This window comes from Bos indicus x Bos taurus, chromosome 5 (genome assembly GCF_003369695.1).
Source record: "Bos indicus x Bos taurus breed Angus x Brahman F1 hybrid chromosome 5, Bos_hybrid_MaternalHap_v2.0, whole genome shotgun sequence".
NCBI lineage: Eukaryota > Metazoa > Chordata > Mammalia > Artiodactyla > Bovidae > Bos > Bos indicus x Bos taurus.
In genome coordinates, this window is record NC_040080.1 from 3,344,688 (window position 1) to 3,370,813 (window position 26,126).

Genomic DNA, 26,126 nt, shown 5'->3' on the forward strand with positions numbered 1-26,126 from the left:
TCACATGGATTTTAAAAGGGGAGATTAGAGAATCTGAAGTGAATGAAGAACAAATACACCTTCGGCTAAGCATTTACAATTAATGAATAGAATTTAAGAAGGCTGCGAGCCGCCCACCTGGGAAGGGGCCAGGAGCAGGGCTTAGTGTGAGAGTGTGAGAGTGTGGGTGCGTGTGTGTGCATGTGTGTGCGTGTGGCTGAGGGCAGGTGTGAGGGTGCAAATGCATGTGTGGGTGTGAATGCTTGTGAAAACGTGAGCGTGTGTGTGACGGTGCGAGTGTCAGCAGCGTGTGACTGGGTGTGAGTGAGGGCGCGTGTGTGCATGTGTGTGAGGTTATGCGTGCCCACGTGCGCGTGTGTGTGCACAGCCTGCCTGGCGTCTGTGGCGGGCGGGGTGGGGCGCCCTGGTGACCCCAGAGCCGGCGGGGAGACCAGAGAGTCTGCCCCGATGGTGGAGCCCAGAGTGGGGTGTGCGGCTGGGTGGGCCTCTCCTTTCCAAGCAGCGTGTGAAACCTCTGCTCACAAGTCATTTGGGGGCAGCTGCCTGCTAAGGGAGAGCAGGTGGGTGTCCTGGGTGGGCCTGTGGTCTCTCCCTTCCCTGCCTGGTGGGGAGGAAGGGGATGGAAAAAAAAATCCGCCTGACCCTGCCAGGCCCTGGGGGTGGACACAGCTCTGGGTGGGGGCTCGGCCTGGGCCCCTGGCCTGGTGGTCCGTGTGCGGTTATGAAATTCAGTAAGAGCTCAGCGGTTGAAACTCTCCTGCCTGTGTTTGAGGGGCTCAGGCTGGGTCACCTTCACTTAGCAAGTTGTGTGTCCTCAGCTGTTGCAACCTGGGGAGGAAGATACTCCGGGGAAGGAGAGGAAATTCAGATTTCCCTGGTGCCCCGCTTGTTTCCGAGGATCGTCGTGCCAATTACAGATCAGTTTCACCTGCTCCTCAAAAATAAGCTCTTGTGAAGCGTTCCCTCTCAGTGACGGATGGAGTTTTCTTACACCTGTCAGTTACCAAGCTCTCGAAAATAAGAACGTTCAGAGGTTGGCCTCCCTGAGAAACAGACCCCAAGGCCCGAGATCCGCCTTCCCAGGAGCCACGCCTGGGCAGGGGCTGGGGACAGGGGCTCACGGGGCTGCCCAGAGGAGAGGCTGGGCCTCAGCAGTGCAGCAGCAGAGGCCTCTGTGACCCCACATCTCAGCTCTGGCGATGCGGTGCAGAGGAGGCTGCCCTGGGCCACGGGGCTGAGCTTCCCCATCTCCCTGTGGAGCTGTCGCTGGCTGTGAGCTGCCCCAGCGGGGGCCATGCCACTGTGGGTGAGGAATTTCGGGGGGAGGGTCTGAGTGCAGGGTCGCAGCTGTGAGTGGTCGTCACCCAGCCCTCCAGAGCCTCTGTCCTGGCGGGGCACGTGGGGTACACACAGTGGGGTACCCACTCTCCACCATATCCAAGAATTAATGATCGGGACTTCCCTCGGGGTCCAGTGGTTAAGAATCCACCTTGCAATTCAGGGAATGCGGGTTCCGTCTCTGGTTGGGGAACTAAGACCCCACGTGCTACAGAGTAGCTCAGCCCACGTGCCACAACTCGAGTCCGTGCGCAGCAAGGAAAGATCCTGGATTAACACAGCAAATATCGTGTGCTGTGACCAAGACCCACCGCCGCCAAAGTTTAAAAAGCTGATGATAAATTTTAATATCACCATCCAGTTTGTTCACATTCCCAATTGACTCATATGTGACTGCTACCGTCTGAATTGCATCCGCCCTGCCCCCAAATTCACAGGTTGCAGCCCTAGCCCCCAGTAGGACTGTGGCTGGAGGTGGGGCCCGCAGGGAAGTAGTTCAGGTAAATGATGAGGGTGGGCCCCCATCCGATAGGGTCAGTGTCCTCCAAAGAAGAGACGACAGAGACCTGTGTCTCCCGGTGCACAGCTGTGGAGGACGGGCTCTGTGAGGACAGAGCGAGAGGGCAGCCAGGAGGGAGCCCTCGGGGGAACCCAGCCGTGCTGGGACCCTGATCTCCCTGAGACTTCCAGCCTCAAGGGCCGTGAGAAATACATTTCATCATTTAAGCTCCTGGCCTAAGGTATTTTGTGATGGAGGCCCGAGCAGACTGAGACAGTCGGGAATGTATTCGCACAGTTCAGTGTTGAAGAGGCACAGAAGGGCACCCAGGGACACCCGTGTCTGAGGACCCTGGTGACTCCAGTTCCAGGGTGGTGCTGCCTCTGTGCACCCAGGCTCCTGATGCTGGGTGCCACCGAGCTCTGAGTGTCCTATCTCTTCATACCCGAGAGCTCTAGCATCACAAAGGAAAGATTGATCAGTGTGACTGCACCCAGATGTAATACTTCTGTTGCTGTTGTTGAGTCACTCAGTCACAGCTGACTCTCTGACCCCATGGACAGAGGAGCCTGGAGGGCTTGCTTCTTCCCAGGCAAGAATATTGGAGCGGGTTGCCATTTCCTACTCCAAGGGATCTTCCTGACCCAAGGTTCAAACCCACGTCTCCTGCACTGCCAGGCTTTATATTTGTATTATAAAAATGTATATTATACTTGTATTTATATATTTATATTCTTTACCACTGGGCCACCAGGGAAGCCCTATAATATTTTTATGTGCCACAAATACAAAAATAAATTGAAAGTTAAACTTAAGCCAGGAGGGAGTTGTCATAGAAATGGTAGAACATAATTTCTGAAATTTACAAGGAGCTTGTATACAGAATAAAACAAGACCAACCATCTGATCGAAAAATGAACGCAGGAATCATCGGGCAGTTCAGAGAAAGGAAAAGGATGTTGCCAGTAAAATTCGGGCAGATGTTGCACCTCAGCAAAAATTAATGCAAATAAAACACCTTGGAGGTTCATTTGTCAGAAATATAAAATATTTTACAGATTGATCACCACTCTGTGTTGGTGAGGATATATGAGTTTGTGCATCCTTTTGTGGAGGGCAGTTTGGAAATACTTATCAAGTGCGTACCTTGATTCACCACTTTCAGGAATTTTCTCTGGAGAGATATTCTTAAAACACACCAAGGACGTGTATCAGAAAGTTATCCGCGGGGGCCTCCTCAGTGGCTCAGTGGCGAAGAACCCGCCAGCCGAGGCAGGAGTCACGGGTTTGATCCCTGATCCGGGAGGCCCCCATGTGCCACGGAACAGCGGGTCCCGTACCCCGCGACTCCCGAGCCTGTACTCCAGGGTCTGCGCTCTGCAACGGGAGAAGCCACCGAAGTGAGAAGCCTGGGGACCACGACTGGAGAAAGCCCTTGCGGCAGCGAAGAGCCAGCGCAGCCAGAGACAAATAATTAATAATTTAAAAAGTGGTCTGCAGTAAAAGCGAGTTATAAGCAGCCTACCTGTCCATCAGCAGTAGAAGGAGAAACATCGGTGATTTGGGTTCTGATGGGGTCCTCTAACAGAAGACTGTGCAGCCACTGGGAGGAAAGAGGAGAAGCTCTGAGTGCCCACAGGCAGGGTCTCCACGGTACCCCTGGCCCTGAGCCCACATGCGGGCGGCAGGGCACCCCGCTCTCCTGTCTCCTCCGGTGGGACCTGCAAGAGACTGAAGATTTTCCAGGCCTCACTGTTTACATGGTGATTTTTTTTTAGTGTGTGAATGTAATACTCTTATTTTAAATGTATTCATTAAGGGACCGCCCTGGTGGTCCGGTGGTTAGGACTCCACGCTTCCACTGCAAGGGGCGTGGGTGCGATCCCTGGTTGAGGAACTAAGATCCCACATGCTGAGTGGCACGGCCAAAAAATTTTTTTAAATGCGTTCATTTAAAACTCAGTACCTGGTGAAAATATGGGTGAGAGCTGGGGAGTTTCCGGTTGTTGGAAGCGCCTGTTGGTCTGCGGGTCTGTGAGGGGCTGGCGATGCCCACCCTGTGACACGCAGGCCCGGCTGTGTTCCAGGGAGTGAGGGTCATGCAGCCAGGCCCCCGCGGCGGCCTCACCACTGATGGGCAGCCTGGGTCTGGTAGGCCTCTGGGGCAGAGACGGTCAGCCTGGGCTCCCTGGTCAGTGGAAGCTTCCAGAACTCCCCTGCCACGGGGGTAGCCGGGGCTGGGGGGGTGCAGTTTTCGCAGGGAGGCCGTTGGAGCACAGCTGGGGGCCAGTGTGCAGGACAGACTTGATTACAGGATCGGAGCCCAGCATGGTCAGGGGGGCAGTGGGTCTGCGTGGGAGGTGAGGGACTGGGGGCGCTCTGACGAGCCCCAGGATGCCCAGCCGTCGTGCAGACATGGGTGTGGGGAGGGCACGGGGCCCTCTCAGCATTCTCAGTCTTTCTAGGTGGGGCTCTTGGAAGAGCGCCGGGCTCAGCTGGGGGTTCAGAACGGGTGGGGTGCCCCTCCCCTCCCCCTCCCCTCCCCCTCCCCTCCCCCTCCCCTCCCCCTCCCCCCACCAGGCTGCCGTGTGACCCCCTCTCTCCCGCTCCGTCCCCCTAGGCGAGCACTGCGAGGTGAACGCACGCTCCGGCCGCTGCGCCCACGGCGTGTGCAAGAACGGGGGCACCTGTGTGAACCTGCTCATCGGCGGCTTCCACTGCGTGTGCCCCCCCGGCGCGTTCGAGAGGCCCTACTGCGAGGTGACCACCCGGAGCTTCCCGCCGCAGTCCTTCGTCACCTTCCGGGGCCTGAGGCAGCGCTTCCACTTCACCGTGGCCCTCGCGTGAGTGCCCGCGTCCCCGCCCGTGCTGGAGGTTGGGGTGTGGTCTCGGGTCTTGGGGCGGCCCTCCGGCCCTGCATCCACGGTCGCCCTGGCCAGCGCTGCCTGCAGGACCCCGTGCAAATAGAGGGTGTGGCCCCTGATTCAGGGGCTTCCCCTGTGGCTCAGCTGGTGAAGAATCCGCCTGCAACACAGGAGACCCCGGTTCGATTCCTGGGTCGGGAAGATCCGCTGGAGAAGGGATAGGCTACCCACTCCAGTATTCTTGGGCTCCCTGGTAGCTCAGCTGGTGAAGAATCCACCTGCAATGCGGGAGACCTGGGTTCAGTCCCTGGGTTGGGAAGATCCCCTGGAGAAGGGAAAGGCTCCCCACTCCAGTATTCTGGCCTGGAGAATTCCATAGACTGTATAGTCCCATGGGGTCGCAAAGAGTCCGGCACGACTGAGTGAGTTTCACTTTCACTTCACTTTCCCCTGATTCGAAAGTGAGAAATTTCCAGTTGGCAACAGCAGAGCGTTAACGAGCCTGGGGCCCTGTTTGCCCAGCTCCCACGCCTGTGAAGCCAGCCCAGACGCCCTGGTGCTGCCCACCTGCCACCACACAGGCACCTCTGCCATCCAAGTGCCCAGAAACAGGGGGCAAGGGCTTGGGACTCAGACTCGGCGTGGGCTCCTGTGAGGTCTCTGGCGAGCTGGGTAACAAGGGCGAGTGGCCTCACCCCTTTTAGCCCTAGTCCCTTAACCCGTAACCGGGAGCAGGTTGACTGCACGCTCGGGCCATTCTTTTATTTTTTCATCTTTTTCTCCAAGAGAATTTGGATTTAACTTTTAATTTTTAAGATCTACTGTAAAGATTTTTCTCAAGTCCAACTTAGTAGAATAAGGTGTTTTCTGTGTTTGGTGAGTATTTGGGGACGCAGTCTTTGGGGACACAGTCTTCATGGGAGTGCGCCATCCGTGTGCCCCAGAACCAGATGCTTGCTCTGAGCTGCCCTTTGGAACTCGGGGCCTCTTGGGGCAGGATGGCGCAGCTCCTCTCCTGAGGGTCCTGCCCCACCCGGGGAAGCCCTCCCCTATCTACCCCCCGCCACTGCACTCAGGTCCTCTGAGTCCTTCACCCCCATGTCTCCCTGTCTGGCCGCTTCTCTCCCAGTTTCCAGCATCTTGGCCTGGGCCACCATCCTCCCCTCGGCTGACAGCTGTGGTGTCCTCGACTCTCAGCCCGCGCCAGGGGGATCCGGGCCCGCCTGCCACCCGGGGTAAAACCCAGCTTCTGAATATGGCACTTGGCGGCCTCCCTGTGCTGACCCCTGTGACCCCGATCCTGGCGGGGGCCGCCCTCACCTCCTGATGCTCTGGCCCCGCCCAGCCCTGCGCGGGTGTTTCCTCGGCCCCTCCCGCCTGCCCCCATCCCGTCTCCCGCTGCTTCCTTCAGGAAGCCCAGTGAGCAGGCTGGCCACGCCTGCATTCCAGTGCTGGCCGTCCAGGCTTGGCCATCGCCTGCTCGACTGCTGCCTTCAGCCTCCGATGCCCCTGCTTGCGGGATCAGGCTGCCGTCCACCCTGCCTGCCCCTGAGGTCCTGTGGAGGACACACAGTTAACACGGGGCTTGTACATTGGCGAGTTTTCTACATTGTGGCCCAAATCTGCTCGCTGTAAACCCATCCCCCACACTGGGCGGCCGGGTGGGGGGGCCTGGTGCCAGGATTCCTGGCCCTGATATTTTTTTTCCTGGTTGTCAGATGATTCGATTGGGCTCAAGTCTCTGAAGCAGATGCTCGTCCTTAGAAGCCTTTAAATGGCCCTTTGGGTTCCCTGGCTGGGATCCGGGCTTCAGCCCCAGGACTGCTGTGCCCGTGCCTGTCCACCCGCTGGCCAGAAGCTCCTCACGGGCTTCTTATCCTGCGTCCTGACACCCAGGGGCCCAGAGGCCACGAGCAGCTGACTGGTAGTTCCATGCCGACACGGTGTGAACACTTACTGTTCCCCACCTGTAGCCTGGAGATGTCACTGGGGGGCCTCCTGGCCTCCCAGAACAGGGGCTCTTCCGCCCGGTGGGGGTGGGAGGGGTTGAATTGCAGAGGGCAAAGCTTCCAGGCATTCTCAGTGGTCTGGAGTGCCGGCTGGGGCCCTACAGAGGTGGGCAGACCCCTGAGCCCCCAAACCCACCTGGGCCCGCCCACCTTGTCCAGCTCCAGCCCCCCGGTAGGTTCTCGGGCTTGGACATTCGCACTGGGTACAGATGTGTCCTCTTGGAGGGCATTCCGTTTACAGACGCAGGTCCCTGGTGAGATACCTTCTGGGCTCTGCCCAGCTCATCACAGACCTCAGCGTGGACCGCTCAGTGGCCAGCCTGCTTATCCTAATCTGCAGGCATTTCCCCGTTCAGCCCCCTTCCTGAATCTTCCTCGGAGGCCAGCTTTAATGAAAGAGCAAGAGTGGCCCTCATCCGTGAGCGTGCCTGTCCTGGATCCTTTGAGCATCGCCCCCTTTCCCGGCAACTTGGAAGGAGAGTGGGAGACACAGCTCTGGTCGGCCCCCTGGCCCGACTGCAAGGCTGGAGTGGTGTTTGATTCCAAGGGCAGTTGCGAGGTTTGGGCCGTGTGGAGCCCGCTGTTGGGGGTGATTGCTGACATCTTGGTGCACGGTTCGCGGCGCCACCACAGCCTGTAAACCAGCGAACCAGGGTCCCTCTCCAGGGTGTGGAGAGGGCGCACATGAGTTGGCATGTGCTGTTGCCCTCCCACCCTCTCACAGGGCCTCCGTGCCAGGCCTTGGTCCCGGCCCCGCCTGCTCCCAGCCCAGTCCCTCCTCTGCCCGTAAGCCCTGTGCATAGGAGGCCACCGAGTGGGCACAGCCTCCAAAACAAGGGCTCCTCTTTGGCACCCTCGGCAACTCTGCGTGCCATGTGCCTGGATGTTTAGCAGGCTCCTGTGGGTGCCCATCCCCAGGTCAGAGGTGCCCTGTGTCTTCTGGCAGATTCATTGCTCCGGGTGGTTTTGCTGTCTCTGTGGCCGTGGCCGCTCACCACTGGGCATGGCCAGCAGCCCTCCATCGAGGGCAGCGCAGCCACTAAGCTGCAGGGGGCTGACCTGAAAGGTGGCCGGAAGTCCTGGGGTTGGGGAGGGGGGGTGGCCCACGGATGCAGAAACTGGCAAAGGAAGTCTGGCAGCTCCAGACTCAGAAGCTGAAGAGCAGTCGTGTTTAATTCAGCGTCCCTCTAATTCAGCGTGTGTCTCTGCTCGGGAAGTGCAATACTTTAGGTGATCATGTGACAACAATTTAGGGACAGTTTCCCATGGGCCTGATGATGGCTAAGGTGTCCAGGTGACGCCAAACCAGGGAGCGTTCTGCATCAAAAGCAGAATGTGAAAAGTCCCCCAGAGCATGGGCGGGGCCGGGAAGGAGCTGGCCCCCTGCCTGCTGGGGGCTGCGCCATGAGAAAGGTGGGCTGGGGCACTGGCCCAGGGCTTTTGTTTCAGGCAGTTTCTCTGGAAGCTGCCTCTCCCCTTTCTGGCTCTGTTTGCCCAGGGCCTGGGCTCGAGTGGGCGCCTCCGCCCGCCTCCTTTGTCCTTTCTGTTGCCCGGCCCCCTCTCCAGGCTGCGGTTTCTGTTTCTGGCCTTTCTTCTTTGGCGCTGTTCAGACCCTGCCCGGGGCCCCAGGGCTCTTCGTTAGCTCTTCCATCCTGGCAGTGCAGGGGGCCCACCCCTCAGGACCCTCCCGCACTGACCCTCTGCACCGGCTCCCACCCTGGTCCAAAGAGAAACCCACACCTGTCAGACCTGCAGAAGGGGAGCAGGTGCGGCCCGCGGGTCTCAGGAAGAGAGCCGCTGTTAATTCAGCTCCTCTCTTCTTCTGCCTGCTGGCTCCACATTTTGCTCTGCAGGTATTGTTTGGGTTGTCATTGGCGCCCGCTGCCTCTAAACCGAGGGGCTGCCAGCTGTGGGCGGGAGGTGTCAGTTCTGGGCACCTCAAGGAGTGGGAGCTGGGGTCAGGGCTCAACGCTGGCTCCCACAGACCCCTGCTGCACGAGAGGGTAACTGACCTGGAATCAAAGAAAGGACTTTCCCCACTTAATCTTGGGGGAGAGGGACACCCAGCTGTCTCAGGAAACAGTCTTGTGTTTCCCCTGGGATTTGCGGGTTCTTTGTAACCAGGGAGTCCAGGAGGTGTCGGGGTGTGTCGGGGACCCTCGGCTCTGATGGTAGCGGTCTCCTATTGGGTAGGAGGAGATTTCTGAGGCTCTTTGTTTCTTGTCGGAGTAAGTGGTTTTTTACTCTCGATGCTTCAAGTCTGACAAGACTATTTTCACGCGTCTTTTGGTTCACGGGAGCCCCATCCATGCATGGATGCAACACATGGGTGTCACACACTCTCCTGGACCAGATCTTTCTTGTTTGGTCTTGGAAATGCAGTTGTGAATGAGAGTCATCATCCCTCCCCTTAAAGGATCACTTGTCCTTTTGTAAACATTTTTTTATTTTAAAAAGTTTTTCAGCCTGCGGGATCTTTGTTCCCCGACCAGGGATCAAACCCTCGCCCTTGCACTGGAACCTTGGAGTCTTAACCACCGGACTGCCAGGGAAGTCCCAGGAGCACGTGTTCTCCTAAAGGAACAAAGAAGCAGGACAATTTCAGAAATGAAATGAGTGGCGTGATAGACTGTGGGCGGGGCACAGTTTAGATAAAACGAGTTGGGAAAACACAACTGCAGCGATGCCTGGGAGACCTGCAGAGGCGGGGAGTTCACCCCCGGGCAGGAGGCAGCAGGTGCGGAGGCCCCTCCGGGGGCAGGGAAAGGGCAGAGGGACCCAGCGTGGCTGCGGCTGGAGCCTGGTGGTGGAGACGAGGGGCTCCGGCCTGAGCTGGTCATCGGCACCTGCTTCCCGTGCCCTGGGGGCACGCGTGAGTCTGCCCCCCTGAGCAGCAGGCACCCTGCCTGTGTTCAGTGCCCAGACATTCCCCGTTGGTAGAGCGTCTGTGTCACCCTCCTAGAGCATCATACGGAGGTGGTGGTAACCAAGCTCCCCCCAGAATCTGCTTTGCTCCTTCCAGAAAAGAACGTCGTTAATCAGGATTTGTGCTATTTGTATGTTAAGTCGTGTCCAACTCTGCAATCCCATGGACTGTAGCCCGCCAGGCTCCTCTGTCCATGGGATTCTACAGGCAAGAACACTGGAGTGAGTCGCCATGCCCTCCTCCAGGGGGTCTTCCTGACTCAGGGATCGAATCCGCATCTCTTGTGTCTCTTGCATTGGCAGGCGGGTTCTTTACCACTAGCTCCTCCTGGGCTGTCAACTTCTGATGTGAAAGAGAGTCCCGGGACCAGGGTCTTGGCTGAGCATGGCCCATGCTGTCACCCACTCTGGCTGGGCCGGTCGCCCTGGGCGCCCCGCCCCCGGCCACCTGCAGATTCCACCCTGGGGTCATTCATTGTGTGATGTGTTCTGCCCCCAAGGTTTGCCACTCAGGAGAGGAACGCGCTGCTGCTGTATAACGGCCGCTTCAATGAGAAGCACGACTTCATCGCCCTGGAGATTGTGGACGAGCAGGTGCAGCTCACCTTCTCGGCAGGTAAAGCCTCCCGTGCGGGAAGGAGCTGCCCTCGGGCTGCATCCCAGGCACTTGGTTGGTTAAAACCACCCCATCCTGCAACAGCGCCCTCTAGCGTGCCAATCCCTGGTTCTCCACCTGGAAATCCATCCTGTGGCGTGGGGGCGTGGGGGGGGATCCCCGAACGCACAAAGATGTTCACTGCAGCGCTGTTTATAATGCTGTAGGCACAGCTCCAGTGTCCAGAGACTGGGGAATCCTGCGCCCTCTGTAGGATGAACATATTGACAAAGCCGTTGAAAACGTCTTCCCGGTTGCTGGGGAGAACGCGGGTCCAGAGGGTCAGAAGGCCTTTTCGCCTTGGGGGTCTGCTCACTGTTCCTCTCTCCGGCCCCGCAGGCGAGACCACGACCACGGTGGCGCCGCAGGTTCCCGGGGGCGTGAGTGACGGGCGCTGGCACGCGGTGCAGCTGCAGTACTACAACAAGGTAGGCATCCCCCGCCCGCCCCGCCGGCAGCCCCGGCCCATGCGCCGAGGTGCAGATAAGCATGCCGGGTGGCAGAGTTACGTAGGAAACGAGCATCTGTTGAGGGTCTGTGTGAAGATACCCAAGCCCCGCGGTGTGGCAGATACTCCCTCAGGGAGCGCTGGGACCCCAGAGATCACCCGACCCCCAGGGCAGGACGCAGAAAGAGCTTATTCATTGCGGCTGCCTCGGCCGAGCCATTACTGGGGGCTGAAATCCCAGGCCATTCAAACACAGTTCCAAAGCCTAAACCTTCCCTGCCTCCCTGGATGAAACCCGAGAGGCAGAAGGCTCTCCCAGGAAACGCTGTGAAGGTCTGGGCGTTTTTGGGGGGTTTCCTTTCATTTTGCTGTTTCTTGACTCCTTGCTAGTTTTTGCATCAGAATGCCCCGCTTTCCAATTGCCGGGGATTTGGCAAGCCTCTCTTTTCCTTCTTGGGGAACTCTGGGGCGCCTCCCCCTCATGGCATTCAGCCACAGACGTGGGCCTGGCTTGGCTCGCAGACAAGGGGTCCCCGCTCGGTAAGGGATACGCCCACGGAGAAAGAGCGCTGCCTTTCAGCCTTTGGACACAGTGGGGATCTAACTCTCCACGTCTCCACCGCCCTGAACGTGTAGCCCCTGGCAGTGATTGCCCCGCAAGGTGACCCTGGTTTTTTGCCCCCACCTGAAGGCAGGCGCTCCCGTTACCCCGCCCCGGGTAGAGGGCGGCCGGATTCTGACTCGGGTGTGGAACTCGGCGCCGTGTTTGTGATGAGGGCCGGGGTGCAGGTCTGAAGCGACGCAGGGGCTGGTGTCCCTCTCGGGAGCGTGAGGACCAGGTGGGAGGTGTCCACAGCTGCCTGGGACAGACGCCCCGCGCTTCCCGCTCTGTTAGGCCCGGGCCATGGTCTTGGCGGTGGCCGTGTTACCCGACGCAGGGCCGAGTGTGAGAGCTAAGGACGTGGGCTGGGGGCTGGGTGTTGGGTGGGGGGCCCAGAGGGAGGCAGGGCGCCCCCAAAGACACGGGGGCAGTTTCCTCGCTGCCCCGTCGTGCGTGCAGGAGCCTTCTCCTGCGGGTGTGCCTGTGGCCATTTGGGACAGTCATTAGCCAGCGCGAGGCACCCACCTCCTTCCCACCTGGAACAGCCTCTTGTGGCCGCAGTGGGAGATGAGGGGTGTAGGGGGACCCTCAGAGCTGACCTCCCAGGGCTTGAGGACAGACGGATCCTCAGCTTGGGTTTTTCTCTCTGCGGGGTCTTAACCCACCCAACCTCCTTTCCCCAACCCGTGGGCCTTTCTGACCTGATTCAGCTGCTCTGGAGGAAAGCAGGGGTCCCCCCAGGGACCCCCAAGGGAGTTCTGCCCCACAGCCCACTCGAGGTCAGATGCTTTCTGACGCATCTCTCTGCCCTGGAGGCAGTGTGCTGAGCAACCGTAGGAGCCGCAGGGCAGCAGCTCTCAGCTGGCGCAGGTGTGAGGGCTGCCCGAGCCTCCTGGAGGGCCAGGTGCCCACGGCATGGGGCCCCGTCCACCGAGCAGGGACGGCCGGCTCTGACCTCAGGGCCTCGATGTGCTCCAGCCAGTCCGGCAGTGGACGGCCCTGATGCCCCAGGTCGTGGCGATGACTTTCCCACGTCCAGACGGGACCAGCAAGAAGCCATGTTGGTGGCAGGGCTCCTGCAAGGCCGACCCCCTCCTGGCGCACAGATGGGGGACACGGGGGTCAGTGGTTCTCTGGGGCTCTTGAACCTGTGGTTCTCTGGCTCAGACGCCTGTGGGCTCTTTGTCAGGATGCTGCACACGCCCTCGAGTAGAACGAAGGGAAAGTTAAGAGTCACAGCGGTGCTCCAGGGCCACGCGGCAAGGACGAGGTGCCCGCCGTCTGACCTTCCTGCCTCTGAGCTCTCAGCCTCTGGCCTCCTCCCCTTGCCGGCAGGGCCAGGACCCCAGGGAGGGGCCGTCCCTGGTCATCCTCTGGGGGGAGGATGCGTGCGTCCGGGGGGCTTCCCGCCCAGCAGGGTGCCAAGGAGACCCCCGGGGGCCCCGCTTCATGTCAGGGAAGCACCCATGGTACCTCTTCCTTCCTGCTTGTGTGGGAAACATACCTCCCGGGGCCGGCTGAAGACTGGGCTTGGGGGCTGAGTCGGCCTCGACTCCCCAGCAGGGTCAGCTGCCAGTGGTTCCAGCTGAGCAGAGATGGGGCCTCTGGCTCGGCCCGCCCAGCCCTGGTCCCAGGGCGTCCATCGGCCTCCGACATCGCCAAGGCCTGCCTGCTCACAGCGCCCCTGCAGGCGGCCCCGAGGAACAAACTCCCTCCTGAAGGGGCCCCCGGGGAGGAGGGGCCCAGGAGACGTGGACCCCTGCCACCCCCGCTTCCGATCCTGAAGCAGACCCTCCGTGCGGGATTAGGCCTCTCCTCTGGGCCACTCAGCTGCTTCCTCTCTCGCCCGAGGCTGCTGGGTGGAGGCACCCTGCAGTTTGCACGCAGACCTGGAGGCCGCCCCTGTGGTCTGCCTCCGCGCACCATGGGAAGTGCTCGGGATTAGGGCGTCTGTCTCGGGGGCTTTGTGTCTCTTGGGGCCAAGGCGCGGGCTTGTCCAGGCGCAGAGCCCCACCCACCCTGGGCCCGGGCGGGGAGCAGCTCAGGCCCGTGTGGAGGGGCTGCGGTGGGGGGCTGCGGGGGCCCGTGGCTGCGGGGGGCCGCGTCAGGATGCGACCGCGGGCAGGAAGGAGGGCAGACGTGAAGGTGGTCTGTGGGGGGCGGGTCGCTCTGCTCTGCAGCTGTTTGTCTGTCTGTCATCCACGTCGGGTCTGGTCCTCAAGGTGGGTCCTGTGTGGGAAACCCCTGGGGCCCCATGGGGCCTGCCCCCACGTCCACGGTTGCCCTGGGGCCTGTCTGGGCTATTTTACCAGTCACCGCCCCCCGCCCTCCGAAACAGGTAGAAACCTCCCCAGGATGGCGCAGGAGGGCTTACGACCAAAGGGGACAGGATGTGGGGCTTCCATCCATGTGGGCAGTGCAGAACCCAGGGCTGTGTGAGCCTTGAGGCCGAGAGGGACCGGGAGAGCGCAGAGTGGAACCTGGACAGAAGAAGTAACCTCCTGGCAATGCCCCCCACCCTCAGTCTCCTGTTAGGCCTCCCACTGGCCAAAGGCAGCCAGGAAGCAGAGGACGTGACCCCTTGATAGGGTCCATGCGGGCTGGTCCCCCAGGCAGAAAAGTGAAAGAAAGTGGAAGTCGCTCAGTCGTGCCCGACGCTCTGCGACCCCACGGACTATGCAGTCCATGTAATTCTCCAGGTCAGAATACCGGGGTGGGGAGCCTTTCTCTTCTCCAGGGGATCTTCCCAACCCAGGGATCAAACCCAGGTCTCCCGCACTGTGGGTGGAAGAATCTTACCAGTTGAGCCACACGGGAAGTCCCCCAGGCAGGGAGTCCAGCAAAGTCAGTTCCCTTTTTCTTTCTGCTTGGGGTGGCATTTTAAGCGAGAAGGGCCGGTGGCAAAATTCCCTTTCAGTGGAGCTCGGGTGCCCGCTGGAGCTGGGTGTTTTCCTGGGAAGGTATTTTGAAGGCGGACACTTTGTACAAACATGTTGAAGTCCGTCAGGCGCAGGTGGAACCTGGGGCCTCTCTGCTCACACCGCCCATGGAGGTTCGGGGAGGATTTGGAGGGTTTGTGCTCTGGTGAAGACCTGCCTGCCAGCGCAGGAGACTCAATAGACACAGGTTCGATTCTGGGGTCGGGAAGATCCCCTGGAGAAGCAAATGGCAGCCCACTCCAGTATTCTTGCCTGGAAAATCCCATGGACAGAGGAACCTGGTGGGCTGCAGTCTATGGGGTCGCAAGAGTGGGACACGATTGAGCACCCACTCACGCACGCCCACGTGGTCATCACCTGGTCGCAGATGTCTTTTCCTCCGAGGCTGTTGTGCATGATCGATAAACGTTTTCCCCGCCAGCTTGCAGAAGGGTCTGTGTGGCTCATGCTTAAGTGATTTCTCTGCACTGGGAACTCGGGTTCAGCATTAGTCAGAGCTCTGTGGGGTGTCTGTCCTTCCCCCTCGCCCTTGGGCATCAGAATGTTTGTGTTGAGACCCCCAGGGCCATGGGGAGGGGGGAGGAGCACCCCCCTGTGGGAGCAGCAGGGAGCACACGTCTCTGCTCTTCGCAGGGAGGACAGTCTCTTGCTGAGCACCAGCAGTGCCCCCAGCGCGGCGGGGGGGGGACATCTGGAGGGGTTACTTGGAGGCCTTCACCCTGTCCAATCAGGCATCTGGGGCGCAGACACATCAGCCAGAAGGTGACTGACGGGATCCTGGGCGGGGCCTCGGCAGGCGGGGCCTCGGCAGGCAGGGCCTGTTCTGGTCCTGGTGACTCCCAGAGGACTGGGTTGTCTCCGGCCTGGTGCTGGAAGCATCTTGGAGCAGTGAGAGCCTGGCTGCACTGCTTCTCTCGGTGCCCGCATCCTGTGCTTCTCACCGAGCAGAGCGTCCCATGCTGAAGGTTCCAGTGACCCTGGGGGAGGGGCCGCTGGTGTGGGGCTCGGCGGGGATGGTTCCACCCCGGCCGCACTCATCCCCAGGCTCGTCCACGTCCTTCTTGACCTCTCGGGTCTGTGCCGCACATGACGTTCCAGGGGCTCCAGGGAAGTGGGCTCTGCGCGGCATGGTGCAGGGGGGTCTGATTGCCTGATTGTGGTGTTGAGCAAGACTCTTGAGAGTCCCTTGGACTTCAAGGAGATCCAACCAGTCCATCCTAAAGGAAATCAGTCCTGAATGTTCATTGGAAGGACTAATGTTGAAGCTCAAACTCTAATACTTTGGCCACCTGATGCAAATAACTAACTCTTAGAACAGACCCAGATGCTGGGAAAGATGGAAGGTGGGAGGAAAAGGAAATGACAGAGGATGAGATGGTTGGACGGCATCGCTGACTGGATGGACATGAGTTTGAGTGAACTCCAGGAGTTGGTGGTAGACAGGGAAGCCTGGTGTGCTGCAGTCCATGGGGTCGCAAAGGGTCGGACACGACTGAGCGACGGAACTGAACTGAACCACCCCCAGGCTCAGGGGGCTCCCTCTGCTTCGGCAGATCTTCCAGAAGACTCAAGGGTTTCCACTCAGAACCTTGTTTCAGGCTGGTCTTCATGGAGGTCCTCCTGGTGTCCTGCAGACCTCTGTGGGTTCACCCCTGGGCAGGGCTGCCCGGCCTCTGGGTCACTCCCTTCTGCCCTTTCTTCGTAATACATGGAGCAGTTACTGAGTGCCTGCTGCATGCCACGCATTGTTCTGGGTATGGGATACACAAAAAGACCAAAAAGATAAGACTGTTGTCGTGTAGGTGTGCGTGTTCCAGAGGGCGTGGGGGAGGGTAGGAAGGGAGAGACAGTGAGCAGAGGGAGAGAGAGAACTCGAGGGAGGGAGGAGGTCCGCTTTACCCGCAGAACTCCGGATCCTTTCCGTAAAGGCAGGTATTTAGGAGTCAGGATTCAGGTGCGGGATGCACTCGTTGCTCCTAGGGGGTCTCACTCCCAGTCTCTTACTGGGCCAGTAGGGCATGTATATGTATGTACAGGTATGTGTGTGTGCTCATATATACTCATACTGAAATTCATGTTTCTTTCTGTCTCTACTTATTGAAAACTTTGAATTCCGTTCCAGCACCACAGAGTCATTCCAGTTTTTTTCCCCTTCCATGTTTGTAAATCTTTTCTTGCTCAGTGAGAAAACCTGTTCCCATTGCCCTCGGTAAAACTCTTCATTGTCTCAATCACCGTCGTTTAAACGGCCTCCAACCCCAAAGGGCCGCCACCTCCTTGCTCACTCTCATCCCCCACCAGGCCGCCTCCCCAGCCACCCTTCTCATCCAGCCCAGCCTTGTGACTGCTGCCTCTCTAGGCCCTGAATCTACCGACTGACTCCAACCGGTGCTGGGAACAAGGGACGTTCATAGAGATTTGACATAAGTATTCAATTATTCAGAAAAGGGAAGAAGGGGGAAAAAATGAAGGAAGTTTGTTTAAATCTGTGTTTTTAATTTAAAGGAAATGAAAATACAAAATGCCAAAATATGTGGGATGCTGAGAGGGAAATTCATAGCATTTCATACTCACATTAGAAAAGAGCTGTGCTAGGCTGTGCTTAGTCAACCAGTCGTGTCCAACTCTGCGACCCCATGGACTGCAGCATACAAGGCTCCTCTGCCGTTGGGGATTCTCCAGGCAAGAATACTGAGGCTGCATCTCAAATCAATCATCTCAGTTCCCACTTCAGTTCAGTTCAGTTGTGTCTGACTCTTTGCGACCCCATGGACACACGCCAGGTTTCCCTGTCCATCACCAACTCCCGGAAGGCTCCTACTTCAAGAACCTCCACAAAGAAGAGCAAAATAAACCCAAAGCAAGTAGATGGAAGGAGTGAATAAAGACAAGAGCAGAAACCAGAGATTTTTAAAACAGGAAACCAATAGAAAGAATCAGTGGAACAAAGAGCTTTGGGAAAACCCGTAATGTCATCAAACTTCTAGCAAGAAAAAAAAAGAGAGGGAGAGAAGATAGGTTAGTAGTATCAGGAATAAATTCTCAATTCCTTGAAACACACACACTGTCACAAACCAACCAACACGAAATAACTAATTCAAACAACTATGTTACTATTACGGAAACTGTGCTTTAAAAACTCCCCAGGATGGAATCTCAGGCCCTGGTGGTTTCACCTGAGAGTTCTATCAAACGTTTCCAGAACTACACCGATTGTGTACAGTGTCTTTCAGAAAATAGAAGAGGAGGGAACACTTCCTGGGCCATTTTTTTAAGTTAATGTTCCCCTAATACCAAAATCAGATGAAGACAGTACCAAAAAAAAGCTACAGACCAACGTTTCCCATGACTATAGATACAACTCATGTACACAAAGATTCAGAACAGCTTACATCCCTAACATTCCCAAACTGAATGGTTAACACAGACTGTACATCCACGCACCACGGAACCCGGAATACTACTCAGTAATAAGACAGGAGGAACTTCTGACACATGTAAGAGAAAAGTGTGCTGACCAGGGAGAGCCAGCCAGTCTCATGAGTTTGCGTCAGCAAAGGTCCATCTAGTCAAAGCTATGGTTTAAAGTCATGTATGGATGTGAGAGTTGGACTATAGAGAAAGCTGAGCACTGAAGAATTGATGCTTTTGAACTGTGGTGTTGGAGCAAACTCTTGAGAGTCCCTTGGACTGCAAGGAGATCCAGCTAGTCCATCCTAAAGGAAATCGGTCCTGAATATTCATTGGAAGGCCTGATGCTGAAGCTGAAACTCCAGTACTTTGGCCACCTGATGCAAAGAGCTGACTCATTTGAAAAGACCCAGATGCTGGGAAAGATTGAAGGCGGGAGGAGGAGGGGACCACAGAGGATGAGATGGTTGGATGGCATCACTGACTCAATGGACATGAGTTTGAGTGAACTCCAGGAGTTGGTGATGGACAGAGAGGCCTGGCGTGCTGCAGTCCATGAGGTTGCAAAGAGTCAGACACGACTGAGTGACTGAACTGAACTGAGCTTGCGTGCTATGTGGTTCGATCTGTATATCACTCCTGAAAGAGGGCATGGCAGACCTGGAGCACGGATGAGTGGCTGCCTGGGCTGGGGGTGGGGGTGGGAGGGCCGTGGGTGGGGTCCTCATGCTGATGGAAACACTCTGTATCCTGACAGTGTCGGCGTCCACATCTGGGCCGTGATGTTTGCAGTTGGTGGAAACTGGGTAAAGGGCGCCTCAGACCTCGCTTATTTTTTAGAATTGCGTGTACATCTGAAATTAACTCAAGGGCTTAATTAAAAGAACTTGGAAAGATGGACAAATATGTGCTGGCATACGCACATTTTTTTCCTGAAGGGCACCCTCCTCCCCTCTGAAGCAAGTCCATCAACAGCACGGATCAGATAGCTGTGCTGGGTCCTGAGCCAGCCCACGCGTGGTATCTTGAAACATCAGCTGTTTATTATTCCTGTGATTCAGTGATGGGAGGCATTGTTGCAACTCTTTCTGCAGAGAGTCCGCCGCATGTGGATGCCTTTGGGAATACGGTTAATGAGAAGGGGGGGCCTTTGTGTTCGCTTTAACTTCCTGTGATGTCTTATGTGTTTCATGCTTTCTTTTATTAAAGAATACAGCAGGAGTCATCTGGGTGATGGGCTCGTGAGCCATTTTTGTTTTCTTTTCTGAAAAGTTTTCCGTTTAGAAAATCATTTGATTCAAAGCAGGTACGAGATAAGGAAGCTAAACTCTTTTCAAGTGTAGGTAGGCATTTGCCAAGTCCATCAATGCTTCGTGATGCAGGAGAGGGCCAGGTGGGTGGTTGCCGTCCCCCGGTCTGCACGGGGTCTTCTTAGCCTCGCTCCTCCCGCTCACGGAGGTGGTAGTCTGGGAGCCTTGCAGGCGAGTCGGTGGGACACGCTGTACACGCTCAGTTCCTGCCGGGCAGGCTCACCCGTTCCAGTCCGAGTCTGCGGTCTGGGGGGTGAATCGTTTTGTTTCTCTCTGGCTGGATTTCTTGCTTTCCTCGGCCAGTTTCTGGGGACAGGAATGGTCCCTGTTGTGTCTGGACTGGTGGGTAGCCAATCTGTGTCTGACATCGATGTTCCCGTGACCACAGTGTGAGCCCAGTGCCCAAGCGGGCGGGGCGCCCACCTGCTTCCTTTCCAAACACGCCCCATCAGAGGGCAGAGTCACCCGCCATGGAAACAGAATCACTCAGCCCCACCCGGGCCCCCGACCCCCGCCTGCCGTGGAAAGTTGCCCGCAGCCCAGAGCTCCAGGCGGCTCCCTGTCTGGTGGCCTCGTGCCTCCACCGGCCGCCCTGTCCCACCCAGCACGCCCAGCTCAGACCCCGTCACCGCCCCCCAACGCTCTGCAATGAAACACTGCCCGCCCCAAGCCCTCTGCCCTCCCAGGCTGCCCCCCTTTCTTCACCCCTACCCCCTGCCCTCCCCAGGACCAGCCTGTCACTGCCGAGGGCCTCACGTCCAGCCTGGGAGGAGGACACAGAGGGATGGGGTTGGGGCTGGACGGAGCCCACCTGCCAGCGCCCTCCCGCTCTGCCCTCCCCCCCCACCTTCCCAGCCCTTCCAGGCCTCACCCCTGCCTGCTCCCCACCGACCCAGCCCTGTCCCCACCCCTGCACGGCACCCTAGAGGCCTGCGCACCCGAGGTGGGGGCAGGGAGGCTGACCCGGAGCAGGGTGGAGGCAACTGGGAGGCGCTGGGGGTCTGTAGGGAGAAGCTGAGGGTCCTGGGGTCTCTTTGTGGCCATGCATGCTCTGCGGACAGAGGCAATCCTATTGGGGTCCCAGCAGGAGCAGAAGGGGGCTTTGCAAGAGTGTGTGTGTGTGTGTGTGTGTGTGTGTGTGTGTACATGTGAGTGTGAGTGGATGCTTCTCGAAAGCCTCTCTCTCTTTGTCCGAGAAGGTTTTCCGAAAAGATGACCTGTAGCCTGCAGACCCCGGCAGCCCAGAGACGTGTCACTGCTGACGCCGCCTCCCTTTCTCTCCTGGACCGTTCCAAGGGCCCCTCTGCGGCTCTGGTCCAGCTGGGAGCAGCCGACGTCAGAGTCATAGACTCCAGGGGTTCAGGGCGTGCACTTCTCGTGGGGCGCTTGAGGGGCCTCCCCTTCGTGTTGAGCAGCTTCTGGTCCACAGAGCCCCTAAAAGAAGGAACATGTGTAAATGTTCCAAGAAGGCACTGTGTAAATGGAAAGAACCCTGACCTTGAGCCCTCCATCTGTCACTGGAGAAGAGACCCCCTTGGAGCAAAGCTGCGTGAACTCCTGGGTTCCCAGAAAACTCGGAGAGCCTGCCCGGCCAGGCAGATACAGATAAGGGACCCGGCCTGGTGGGGACGGCAGCTCTGACGCTCCTGGGCCCCGCTCACCGGCCCCCGAGCTTGTCTGGTGAAAGGCCACACCTGGGGAGGATCTTTTCCAGAACAAAAGGCGTCCCCACGGAGATCGCTGGGGCCAGTAGGAGGTGCTTCTTCATACGCAGTGCCGAGCGCACAGGCCACGCTCGGTGGACCTCTGCCTCCCAGCCCTGGGTTTTCCCACGTCTGAGCAACTATCACAAAAGCACCTCCTTCGACCTGTGGCCGCAGTCCTCAGGAGTCGGGTCACTGCATTGCCTGAGAAATGGACAGCTCTGCGGTGGTTCGTGTTAAGGTGACCAGCTGATTCTGACCCTTGTGAAAAGTCTCCTCTTTTTAATGCTCCCCAAATAAGAAGGGTCCATTCTCACAGCACAGTATTCTGCCGGGCAGCCGGACACATGAGGGACTCAGAGCTGAGCGGTGCTCTGCGCCCTAGAGAAGGACCGGGGACTGCCGCGACGGCGCGCGGAAGCCCGGGCTGCTCGCCGCTCCTGGTCTGCTGCGTGTGGTTTTGCCGTGTGGCCGCTTGCAGGATCTTAGTTTCCCTGCGAGAAATTGAGCCTGGGGCCTTGGCAGTGAAACTCCCAAGTCCTAACCACTGGACTGCTAGGGAACTCTTGTATTTTCTTTAAAGGTGTTAAAAAAAGAAGCTATATATTTTTCATGCAGGAAAACAGCGTGGCGAAAATACAGGGAGAACGGCCGTTTGTGTGTATTTTGGCTTTCTTCCCGCCTTTCTTAGCAACAGCGCGGCAGCAACAAACTTCCTGGAATGTTCCCTTCACAAATGTCCCTGTGCATTTAATCCCACCCGGGAGGCCCCGTTTTCACCTCGGTTTTACAGCTGAACCTGGCTCAGGGGTCTGGGGTGGAGAGTGGGAGTCAGGGGACTCTGCTAAGTGGGGTAAGGATGTGACCTCTTGGCCTTTTGGAGGTGATGCTCGTTGGAGGCTGTGGACCTTGCTGTCCCCTGGCCCCTGCCAGCCTTGGGCCCTGGCTGCGTTGGTGTGACAGCCAGCCCAGTATCAGGGACTCGGCAGGGGGCCCGGGTCCTCAGTTCTGAATGACACTGGACTTAGCCTCTCTCCAGGAGATGCTGCCAAGCTGGGCAGCGTGTCCCCTGCCCCAGGTCCCCGGCAGGCGAAGCAGGCAGGAGCAGGTGCCCCTTTCGGCCAGCCGTGCGCCCTGCCCGGTGGCCCCGTCAGGCTTCCATGCAGCAGTGTGCTGCCCACGCCCTGGGGGACACTGTGCCCATCCTAGGGTGCGGGCGTCCCTTGTCTCAGAGGAAAAGGGTCAAGAAGGCCTGGGCTTAGGTCTTAATGTTAAATTCAAGAAGTAAATATGTTTACTGCTTCAGTTCAGTCGCCCAGTTGTGTCCGACTCTTTGCGACCCCATGAACCACAGCACGCCAGGCCTCCCTGTCCACCACCAACTCCCGGAGTCCACCCAAACCCGTGTCCATCGAGTTGGTGATGCCACCCACCACCTCATCCTCTGTCGTTCACTGCTTCATCTGGGGGAACTCTGAGCTCCTGCCAATTTCACTGAAGAAGGTTCTTGTTGCCGTTTAGGCACTAAGTTGCATCCGGCTCTTGCAACACCATGGACTGTAGCCCATCAGGCTCCTCTGCTCATGGGATTTCCAGGCAAGAATACTGGAGTGGGCTGCCATTTCCTTCTCCACTGAAGAAGGTGGAATGACTTCTTTTTCTACATTTTATTGAAGTATAGTTGATTTACAATGTTGGGTTTAATTTCTGCTGCCCAGAAAAGGGATTGATAGATATTCTTTCCCACCGTGGTTTTACCCCGGGACATCGAGCATCGTTCCCTGCGGTGCACATGGATGTTGTACATCTACTCTATATTTAACAGTGTGCAGCCACTACCTTGCATCCCACCCTCCTTCTCTGCTCCTGCCTGGGTGGCTTTGGGGCAAATCCCTCCCCACAAGAGAGGTGGACCTAGCTCTCCATCGCAGAGCCCAGAGCCCCTGTGTGGGGGCCTGGTCAGTGCTCCGGGTCTGGGAGGTGCCGCAGCCTGCCTAGGGGGCGGGAGGGCATTCCCACTTGTGTGTTACAGGCGGGGAAGCTGAGCGTCAGAGTCGCTACCAGAGCATCCAGGGACTGTCTGCACGTGGGGCGCCCCCCAGACCCAACCTGGGCCCCCGGGGACGCAGCATCTTGATCTGCTGTTGGAGTTCCAGCAGAGTCCTGTTGGGAGGCTCCCTGGGCGTTTGGTTTGGATCCTGGAAGTGTGTGTGCCTGGGTGTTTTCTCCTCTCGTCCACAAGTTAACATCAGAGAGAAACACCACGCCTGCTTTGGAGGGGGGCCTACTCACCTTTGTGCCTGGACCGGGGCGGGGGCTCACCCACATTTCTCGGTGTGCCCATCGTCCAGCGGGCTTCGTTCGTCCAGCCGGCCCAGTCGTCGGGTCTGAGCCTCACACATACACGTTCCAGGCTGCATTTCCACTCTTTGTGACATTCCTCAGGCCCAGCCGTCTGTGAATTCTTTGATATGAACGTCGGTTAATCATTTCTGACACAGAGCGTGGATCTATTTCGTTCCCAAGACTTGCCCCTCCTGGTATCTGGTTTCGAGCCCCCACCCCACACCTCCTTCCCTTGCAACCAGCATTTGAAATTGAACCCCCATCCGCCTCCCTGATGAGGAATTGTCTGTAGCAGGTTAAAAGGCTGTAGAAATATGAGCACTTCGTGGGGACCAAGCCCTATTGTGTCACAAACAATCCCCACGGGCTGCTCCGGGACCCCTGAATGGAAAAGCCCAGGGAGGGGGGGTTGCTGCCCAAGGAGAAGAAATAGCTGAAGGGAAATAAAAAGGGGCAGACCCCAAGTGACGACTTGGGGCGGGTTCGCCGGGAGCCAGGAACCCGGATCCGCACAGATTTGCAAAGCTGGTTGTTTTGGCCCGCCCCCCCCCCCCCGATGCGCAAGGCATCCTTCAGAACTCTTCCCGGGGGTGGGCACGGTGGGCCTGTCCTCACTGGCCCCGATCCCGCCTGCCCGTGGTGGGCTCTGCTCGGGGCAGCCTGTGGGCACTGAGCAGTGTAGTCTGCCCCTTCTTCAGGCCCTGCTGGCTGGCCTGGGCCTCCAGCTCTTGGATCGTATGCTGTGTCCCCTCGGCCCCTGGGTGTCCACGCCAGGCCGCTGTGGGGTGGGGCTCGGGGTGAGAAAAGGGCAGGGATCCCCCGACTGGGATAGCTGCCCCCTGGGGCCAGGCCCCAGGAGGAGGAGGGAATGTCAGGGCTCGGGCCTTTACCTGTCCTGTGCCCGGAGCCCCTTTCGCTTGAGAAGTAAGGTGACTTATGTCCTGCCACGTGGCCCCTTTATTCCTGGCCGTCTTTTTCTCTTGCACAAACTTTAAAAATTCATCTTGAAGATGTGAAGGGGCAGCTCCTTTCGCCTTGCTGTCTGTTCTTTGCTCCTCCCCTCTGTGCCCACAGAGCCTTGCATGCCTTCTCCTCCCCAGCCCCAGTCTCGCCCTGAATGCTCGGGTGAACCGCTCGCATCACAGTCCCTCCTGCCAACGCGCGGCTGGCCGTGTGCGCCTGAGCCAGGCGCCGTCGCCGCCTCACGATTGTCCTGATTCCTCCCCCCCACCAGCCATCCAGCCATGCTTTGTCTTCCCTCGACCAAGATGGATGAGCTGAGCCCAGATCAGACACCCTTGCTGGGGCCTTTGTTCCTCCCAAACCCCCAAGTCAGGCTGACTGTGTCGACACACACACTTCCCAAGCCTGATGGAGAACGCTCGCTGCTCTTTCTGCCTGTAATTGCTTGTGAGTCTCTCTAGGAAGGCTTTGGGATGCAGTTTATCCTCGTTTGACAGATAGAAAAAACGGGGAAGGTGAATGGTGGGTGTCCATCCAATTTTTTTTTTTCTAATTGGGTGAAGTTTACATAAAATTAACCATTTAAAGTGGCATTTAGTGCATTCATGATGCTGTGCAGCCACCACCTTTATCTAGATCTGAGATATTTCCATCACCCTGAAAGGAAACTCTGTACTCATTACCAGCCCCTCCCAGCCCCCCACCACGCCCTCCCCCTGAAACCACTCCTCTACTTTCCGTGTCTCTGTCTGGACACATCACATAAATTGGGTCACACAAGGCATGATGTGTGTTGCGTGGCGCAGAAGACGCCTGTGCCAGGCGTCTCTCACTTGGCGTAATGTCTTGGAGGCTCACCCACATTGTCGCGTATAACAGTATTTCGTTCCTTTTTAATGGCTGAATGATAGTCCATTGAATGGATATACCACATTCCGTTTATCCGTTCACTTGCTGATGGACTTTGGGGTTGTTTTGCCTTTTAGCTGCCGTGAACAGTGCTACTGAGACCTTTTGTGAACAGGTTTTTGTTTGAGTCCCTGTGTTCGGTTCTCTGGGGTCTATTCTTAGCAGTGGTTTCCTGGGTCACGTGGGGCCCCAGCTCAGTACTCCCTGAAGTTGCTCAGTCGTGTCCGACTCTTTTCGACCCCATGGACTGTAGCCTACGAGGCTCCTCTGTCCATGGAATTTTCCAGGCAAGAATACTGGAGTGCGTTGCCATATCCTTCTCCAGGGGATCTTCCCGACCCAGGGATCAAACCCACATCTCCTGCATCTCTTCCATTGCAGGCGGGTTCTTTACCACTGAGCCATCGGGGAAGCCCCGGGTCACGTGGCTGCTGTGTTGAACTCTTTGAGGACCCTCGTCCATGTGTTCTGAGTCACTGCAGTTTTGGTTCCTGTTACCCACAGCCTTCCCCCCAGCTCCCTTCTTGTTCTCCTGGCGATCCTGACCACACGTGGACAGTTGGCCTGGGCGTGAGGCTGGCCGGCCTGGCATTCTGCTGGTTCAGGAGTAGCGGCCGTGCTGCGGAGTCAGGCGCTAGCCCTGGGATGTCGTGGCTCCTCCCCGAAACCTCCCTGTGCGTCTCTCCTGCTGGTACTCACAGTTCTTACTCTGCGGGTGCTCAGTTCTGTGGTCCAAAGGGCCATCTCTTTTGGCCCAGTGGCTGGTGGATGTGGGAGCAGGAACGAAGAAGCAGATGCCAGTGCTTGTTTGTTTCCCCCCGCCTTGCTGCTTCAATGAAGTGACGCCAGACTCTGGGATCTGTCTTACCAGTGAAACCCGTCTCACGTCTGTAAGTGCTGCTGTAAATACAAATGCTGATTTTTTTTGTTTTTTGTGTTTTTCTGTCTTTCCGTTTTCCTCCTCGTTTCCGTTTGAAGCCCGTGGCTCTGAGCTGCTGATTATCAGCAGCGGTTTACAACAACCACAGTTGTGTAGACAGCAGGTTCGTTTCACTAGCGCCTCCCAAGTATAAATGCTGTTTACGTCCTTCCCCTGAAAGGCTCACACCCATCCCCAAAAATGTAAATTGCAAGTTGTAAAGATAATACGGGGCTTGCACAGCTGGAGGACGGTTCTTTCCCCGGGATCGCACCTAATATTTAAGC

At 57.7% G+C, this 26,126-nt stretch overlaps 1 protein-coding gene across 2 annotated transcripts in view; it reads left to right on the forward strand.

The window, feature by feature from the left end:
- CELSR1 (cadherin EGF LAG seven-pass G-type receptor 1) overlaps positions 1–26,126 on the forward strand; it is a 144,573-nt gene that overhangs the window by 70,715 nt on the left and 47,732 nt on the right. For both annotated transcript variants that reach the window (XM_027540486.1, XM_027540485.1), the window contains exons 3-5: positions 4,458–4,680; positions 10,136–10,251; positions 10,630–10,718. In XM_027540486.1, the coding sequence (XP_027396287.1) occupies positions 4,458–4,680; positions 10,136–10,251; positions 10,630–10,718 (428 nt within the window). The remainder of the gene's footprint in view (positions 1–4,457; positions 4,681–10,135; positions 10,252–10,629; positions 10,719–26,126) is intronic.